Source organism: Hippopotamus amphibius, chromosome X (assembly GCF_030028045.1).
Source record: "Hippopotamus amphibius kiboko isolate mHipAmp2 chromosome X, mHipAmp2.hap2, whole genome shotgun sequence".
Taxonomy (NCBI): Eukaryota; Metazoa; Chordata; class Mammalia; order Artiodactyla; family Hippopotamidae; genus Hippopotamus; species Hippopotamus amphibius.
The window spans coordinates 2,446,478-2,454,535 of record NC_080203.1 but is presented as its reverse complement, the minus strand read 5'-3'; the positions used below and the strand labels follow the sequence as shown (position 1 = coordinate 2,454,535).

General features: G+C 44.1%; 1 protein-coding gene across 1 annotated transcript; it reads left to right on the top strand.

Annotated features, from left to right (window-relative positions):
* Nucleotides 1-435: 435 nt before the first annotated feature.
* LOC130841294 (olfactory receptor 1N2-like) lies at nucleotides 436-1,005 on the top strand. Its single transcript, XM_057717382.1, has one exon. It carries the CDS (start codon nucleotides 501-503, stop codon nucleotides 969-971), a length of 471 nt encoding a protein of 156 aa, XP_057573365.1. The 5' UTR covers nucleotides 436-500; the 3' UTR covers nucleotides 972-1,005.
* The last annotated feature ends 7,053 nt before the right edge of the window (nucleotides 1,006-8,058 follow it).

The following is an 8,058-nucleotide window of genomic DNA, read 5'->3' as shown; positions in this document are numbered from 1 at the left end:
TCTAAGGACACTCTCTCTCTCTCTCTCTCTCTCTCTCTCTCACGTGTGCACACAGAGACAGAATTGTTCCTAGTGGCCATCACCCAGACTCTTACCTGGATAAAACACAAAGGCCCTCAGGGGTCCAACCAGCGGTCTCACCTTGACAACTCAACTGCCCTTGCTGTCTCCAGCCACTCTCCCCAAACCAGGCCTCGCGTTCAGGTCTCTCTGTCTTCTTCTCTGGCCGGTTCTTCTTTCCTCCCAGGGAAGCAGGCGGAGCGCCCGCCCAAGCTGAGTCACAAGGAAAGCCTCAGCTCGCCCCTCCTGCATTCTGTGGCGACCAGACAGCCCCACGACGAGTGAGTCTTGTCGTTACTGCCTCAGTTTGGAGTTCCTTCCCCAAATGTCACAAGTACGGTTTTAGCCACCGAGGAAGGTTGTGGTGCATGTTACCCCAGACTGCCTCTGGCCTTGTGGACGGATGTGTTTCCAGCGCATATCGACAGAAACCAGAAGCCATGGTGAGAGGCGACCCAACCGTCATCTCGGAATTCCTCCTCCTGGGACTGTCCGAGGTGCCTGAACATCAGCCCCTCCTCTTCTGTCTGTTCCTGTGCACGTACCTGGTCGCTGTGGTGGGGAACCTGCTCATCGTTCTGGCCATCAGCTCCATCTCCAGCCTCCACACCCCCGTGTACTGCTTCATAGCCACCCTGTCCCGCGTGGACATCTGCTTCACCTCCGCCATGGTACCAAAGATGCTGCTAAACATCCAAACCCAGAGCCAAGCCATCCCCTACGCAGCATGCCTCACGCAGATGTACTTCCTAATTGTGTTTGCAGAGCTGGACAGTGTCCTCTCGGCAGTGATGGCCTATGACAGAGTTGTAGCCGTCGGTCACCCTCTCCACTCCACCACACCCAGGAGCCCCAAATTCTGCATCACATCTCTGTCTGTGGCTCTGGCGGTCACAAACATCTATCCCTGACCCTCACCCTCCTCGCGAGTAGCCTGTCATTCCGCGCAAGTGTCAGAATCCACCACATCTTCTGCGAGCGGTGCGCCTTGCTGAAGCGCTCCTGCTCAGATATCCGCATCGGCGAGTTGGTGGTTTACAGCGCGGGGGGCGCTGTCTGTCTGTCACTCCCTTCCTCTTTATTTCTGTCTCCTACATGCGCATTTTCTCAGCCATCCTGAGACTTCGGTCTTCGCAGGGCAAGCTGAAAGCCTTCTCCACTTGCAGTCCCCACCTGGCCGTGGCGTCATTGTTCCACGGGACCCTATTTGGGGCGAACCTGTGACCCTCGTCCTCCTGCGCAGCCGAGGACTCAGTGGCCACGGCGCTGTATGCGGCGGTGGCTCCCATGCTCCGCGCTTTCATTTACAGTCTGAGCAACGAGGACGTGGAGGGGGCCCTGAGGCGCCTCCTGGGCTGGAGAAGGGTCTGGTCCTGGTGACAGCAAGACAAAGATGCCTTTTCTTCTCCTTGCCTTCAGGTGGGAGCGGACCGTCCAGGACACAGATGTGTTCTGCCCAAGTCAGGGGTCCAGCTCGGCCCCGAATCTCTGCTGTCCTCGCGTTCATCTGCTCATTCCGCCACTCCTCCCTGAGCGACTCTCGTGTGTCAGGCCGCGGGGGGACAGCCTGCCTGCGCGAGCACTTAATTTTCCATTCATTCTATATGTCTTTCGAGATGCGCCTCAAACCCTGACGGCCCCGTGAATTCTTACCACGTCACAAGTAATGGAGCGTTCCGTTGTGTGCTGAGCAGGCACTCTTTTGAGTGCGTATGTGTAATGACTCAACGTCCAAAACATCCTGTGATGGAGACGCCATCATATCCCCATTTTCTAGCTGAGGAACATCATCAGAGAAGTGATGGCATCCTCACCTGCTTGTGGGGGAGTCCCTTCTCAAGAGAACAAAAGCTGCCATGGGCGGCTCCCGTCACCAGGTGGCAGTAGACGCACGGGTTGAGGAAGGAGCCGGGGGCCCCTCAAAGGGCTGCGCGGACCCACCCTGCCGTGTGACACACTTCCCAGACCACAGACTTACCTGCTGCCTTCACAAAGGACATTCCTCGTGCACGTGAAGAGAATGCATGCACCACCCCCACCACCTGCCCCTTTCTCGGCACGTGCACGTGACAACAGTCACAGCTGTGTGGCTGGGAGCCTTTTCCAGGGATGGATACGATGATGGTCCGTCCCATGTGCTCTGCTACAAGATGGGCTTTTCAGCCTCCTCTTGGGAGGTGGGCTCCGTGTCCCCGACACTTGAATCTGGGCTGGCTTGTGACTATTAATTTCCAAAATTGACTTAAGAAGAGATGAACAATTTTTTTACACTAAAACTAAAGGGAGATTTTGAAAGGTGGCCAAAGATTTAGCCCAAAGAGAAAGAGAAATCAGGTCCGCATTATTTCATCCAACTTCAAGAAAGGGACACAGTTTGAAGGTATTAGCCTGCTGTGGTCCCCTTTGCCTGGTAAAGCAATAAAGTATTCTTTTCTACTTCAGCCCCCACATAAAAGAAATTCACGAAAGAGAATATTCACCTATACCAAATTATTCTTTAAAATCAATAAGATTAACTTTAGCCTGGAAATGGAAACTCATGGGCATGCACACACCTACACATACAGAAAGAAAAAAAAATCAAGGACAGAAACCACCTGTTAAAAGAGTATCATAGCACAACTTACTACTCACTCTGCCTTTTTTTCTTAGCCCTTAGCAATTCTTTTAGCTCTTTTTTCTCTACCTCCATGAGGCCAGAGATTTTGTCTGTCCTATTTATGTGACATTAATAGGTGCTCAGTAAATACGGGTTGAATGAAGGACTGAGAGAATGTAATTACATATAATTCACTGCATTGATAGGTTGATTGATAAGTATCCAAGGGTGTGTATGCAAGGGTGTCTATCTTAACTGGTTTCTTATTGTTAATGTAATTGATGCTCCTTGTAAATTATCAACAACAATGCAATAGAATGGACAAGGAAGTGAACAGAAATTCATGGAAAGAGAAATACGAGTGGTTTTTTAAAAATTTTTTATTAATTTTTATTTGTTTATTGGCTGCATTAAGTGTTTGTTGCTGCACGCAGGCTTTCTCTATTTCCAGTGAGCAGGGGTGACTCTTTGTTGTGGTGGTGGGCTTCTCATTGCAGTGGCTTCTCTTGTTGTGGAGCATGGGCTATAGGCGTGCAGGCTTCAGTAGTTGTGGCACGTGGGCTCAATAGTTGTGACTCACGGGCTCTAGAGCACAACCTCAGTAGTTGTGGCTCACGGGCTTTGTTGCTTCAAGGCATGTGGGATCTTCCCGGAGCACGGCTCGAACCTGTGTCTCCTGCACTGGCAGGCGGATCCTTAACCACTGCGCCACCAGGGAAGTCCCAAAATGCAAGTGGTTTTTAAACATAAGGAGAGACAATTGCATTCATAATTTCAGAAATGCAAATTGAACTCACAATGAAATTCCCTTTCTCAACTCTCAGATACCAAAATCCAAAAAGATAGAAATATAATTTCCCACAAAAAGACTTCAGACTTGCAGTGTTTTATGGGAAAGTTTTACTTTTTAATGTTCATGGAATATACACATACCATAATGTACTCCAAAGATGGAAAACCAGCAAATTTTTAAGAAGCTACTATGACCCTGATACTGAATCACCTTCAGTTAAGTAGAGAAGAAACCTTTGCGATGGTCAAAGTAATATTCATAGGGCAAATAACAACCTTAAGAGGATTCAATATAAACTGATTAAGCATTCAAATCCAGAAGGTATTAAAATGACAACAGAGACACAAAAACAAAACATGGAAGGTGAAAAGTAATAAAGATAAAAGCAGTAGCTTGAAAAACTCATGTAGTATAGGGCAAGGAAACCAAGATCTGGTCCCTTGAAAAGAGCAACAATATAGACAAAGAAGAAAAATCCAGACAGACACCATTAGAAATGAGAAGACAATCTAACAACAGATATAGACATATGGAGGACATTTTAAAAATTCACAAAAATACTCCATATTGTTTTATGACAATCAGTTTTAAACTCTAGATGGGATGGGCAACTTTCTAGGAAAGTATGGAAAATATATGCAGCTCAAGAGGAGGTAGGAAAACAAAGCTGATCAAACAGCTTAGAAGAAATAGAATAAAAGATTTGCTTTTCCAGAAGGCACTAGGTCTTAGTCTAGTAAACTTTTTAGCACAGATGATACAATGTTATTTAACCTGTTGCAGAGCATAAAGAAGAAAACTTCTCAAGTTATTCCATAAGGCTGGCATTACTCCTGAAATACCTAAACTTGAGCTGAAGCCAGCACACAAAGTGAAAAGGGTTTAAAAGTGATGAAGAACATGTATCTTAAAACAATTTGGCCAACTTAGTACTAATGCCGAAACGCTGGGCATTCCCATTACGATCGGGACAACTGTCATTGAACATTTTTGTCAAAATTCTAGCCTAGCAATAAAGTGGAAATAGATGTATTAACTATTAACATCGGAAAGGAAGGGGTAAAAGTTATGATCATATGTAAATATGATTATCTTTCTAGAAAACTCAAGATAATCAGCTGAAAAACTGCTAGAGCTAGAGGATCAATCAAATGTAACAAGTGAGAAATAAGTAATGCAAAAATCCATACTACGACTCCAGTCCATGGGGAAAAAACTACTTAAAAGTGGCATTGGAGGGGACCTACCTGGTGGTCCAGTGGGTAAGACTTCATGCTCCCAATTCAGGGCGCCCAGGTTCCAGCCCTTGTCAGGGAACTAGATCCCACATGCTGCAACTAAAGATACTGCAGCCAAATAAATAAATAAATAAAAATATGTTTTTAAAGTGGCATTGGAAAAATATCCTAACACAATAGTAACCAGGATAAAATATTACCTTAGCAAGAATAAGAGGAGCTTATGTAAAGAGACTGAAGAGGTTCTCTTGAGAGAACCTGGTCAAAGGAAGGGACATAACACCTTTTGGTTTCAGGCATGTAGAACCCGAATATAATCTTTTTTTTTTTTTTATTTTGATGAAAGACTTTTACTGCTCATTTAGAAGAATAAATGTCAGAGAAAAAAAAATGTGATCACTGAGGACTTTTTGTACCAGACGTTAAAGGGTAAGATACTTTAAAGAGAGTGCTATTGGCAGACGAATCAACATACAGATCATGTGAATATGCATCCATCCTCACAATAGAGCATGAGGGTGATGGAAGAGATCACGAAGGAAAACTGATAGATTTGGCAACATAAAAATGAAAAGACAATCCACTCCCTAGAATAATGGAAATAAAAACAAAAATAAATAAGTGGGACCTAATGAAATTTAAAATCTTCTGCACAGCAAAGGGAACTATAAGCAAGATGAAAAGACAACCCTCAGAATGGGAGAAAATATTTGCAAACGAATCAACAGACAAAGGACTAATCTCCAAAATATATAAACAATTCATCCAGCTCAATATCAAAAAAACAAACAACCCAATCAAAAAATGGGCAGAAGACCTAAATAGGCATTTCTCCAAAGAAGACATGCAGATGGCCAAGAGGCACGTGAAGATGTGCTCAACATCACGAATAATTAGAGAAATGCCAATCAAAACTACACTGAGGTCAGGGTCATCAGAAAATCTACAAACAGTAAATGCTGGAGAAGGTGTGGAGAAAAGGGAACCCTCTTGCACTGTTGGTGGGAATGTAAATTGATAACAGCCACTATGGAGAACAGTATGGAGGTTCCTTGAAAAACTGAAAACAGAGTTACCATATGACCCAGCAATCTCACTGCTGGGCATATACCCAGAGAACGCCATCATTCAAAAAGACACATGCACTCCAATGTTCATTGCAGCACTATTTACAATAGCCAGGACATGGAAGCAACCTAAATGTCCATCAACAGATGAATGGATACAAAATTGTGGTACATATATACAATGGAATATTACTCAGCTGTAAAAAGCAATGAAACTGGGATATGTGTAGAGACATAGATGGACCTAGAGACTGTCATACAGAGTGAATTGAGTCAGAAAGAGAAAAACAAATATTGTATATTAACACATATATGTGGAATATAGAAAAATGTTACAAATCAACTGGTTTGCAAGGCAGAAACAGAGACACAGATATAGAGAACAAACACGTGGACACCAAGTGGGGAAAGCGGGGGGCAGGGGTTGGGGGGGAATGAATTGGGAGGTTGGGATTGCCATATATACATTAGTAATAAGAAAAAAATATCAAATTGTATTCCTAAATGTATGCAGTTTATTGTATGTTAACTGGATCTCAATAAAAGTTCTTTAAAAAATGAAAAGACAAATCAAGTGGGAAAAGAGCTGACATTTATATAACAAACACTAATATCCTTTGTAGTATGATACAAACATATATAATACAAACATATATTTGGTCTTTGTCCCTGGTTCCTGACATAAAACTCTCAGAACTTCCTGCATGACAGAAGCATCTTTTGTTCTAATATGGCAACTCTTGTCAACCGCTAGATAGCTCCAGGACGGGGCTGCTCACCAGAAAACCAGCTCTTTATCAGGAGCTTGGAACTGTCATTCCCATCCCTTCCTCTCAACATCTTGAGAGAGGAGAGAGACTGGAGGCTGATTTATTACTCTTGCCCACTTGATGAAACCGCCACAAAACCCTCTAAACGGTGGTTTTCCACGTGCTTCCGGGTTGGTGAGCACATCTATGTGCTGGGAGGATGGAACGCCCCAACTGCAGGGATAGACGCTCTTGTGCTCAGGACTCTTCCAGACCTTGCTCTATGTAACTCTTCACCTGGCTTTTCATTGCAATCCTTTATAATATACAAATACACATAAGTGTGTTCCTGAGTTCTGTGAGCCATTCTAGCAAAATGTTGAGCCTGAGGAGGGGGTCATGGGAACCTCCGATTTATAGCCAATTTGTCTGAAGCATAGGGGGCCCCTGGGACTTGAAAGTGACATGTAAAGTGGGGGACAGTCTGGTTGGACCGAGCCTTTAACTTGTGAGGTCTCTGCTACTCCAGGCACTTAGTGTCAGATTTGAATTAAATCGTTGAATACTCGGTATCTGGAGAATCAGAGAATTGATGGTTGGTGGTGGAGAACACCCCATCCTGAAGTCACCTTCAAAACAAGTCTAAGAATCTGAATTTCCAAAATACTCCTCTAACCTGACCCAGTAAGTTTAGTGAAAATCCACTATATGAGATAATGTGTGCCATTCACTACCACTCCCCACCTCAAATCCAACGGTTCCATATTAGGAGAAACACCTGGCTTAAGTTGATTCAAATGTTTGAAAACAACAATTTCTAAAATGTACACTCTCTGTCTTTTATTCAAAGGATCACTATAGGTTTATAAAATGTGTAATACTCATAAGCAATTTATTCCCTTCCTCATAGAATTGAAAATGAACACTTTCCCACTTGGGTATTAAAAATAAAATCTGTTGTTTTGTCCTGAGGCTGTTTCTGAAAGGTTCGCCTCTCACAGATTAAAATGCCAACCTTCACACATTGGTGCGGAAGCTTGAGAGCTCATCGATCCTTCTCCCAGTGGACACAATTATATACTCCAACTTGACAGAAATTGTTCTATCCTTTTCTTTTCTTCAAAATCACTAGTGTCTTCTAGTGATTTGAGCCTGAAAGGTCATTTTAGCATCCAGCCTAAAGTCCATCAGATGCAAGGTAAGTGTAAAATCATGGAAGCCCCGCATGAGAAGAGACTTAGAGAACATCTAGTCCTGTCTCTTCTATGATTTAAGTATTCGCTTTGGCATTCCCACAAAGCAGTGTGGGAACACGGAGAAACTTGAAACAGCATATGGAGTGTAGGCTGTGACAGTTATTACTACGGATTAAAAGCACAGGCATAGGGACTTCCCTGGTGGCACAGTGGTTAAGATTCCGCCTGTGAATGCAGGGGACTCGGGTTCAAGCCCTGGTCCGGGAAGATCCCACATGCCACAGAGCAACTAAGCCCGTGCGCAGCAACTAGTGAGCCTGCGCTCTAAAGCTCGAGAGCCACAACGAGTGAGCCCA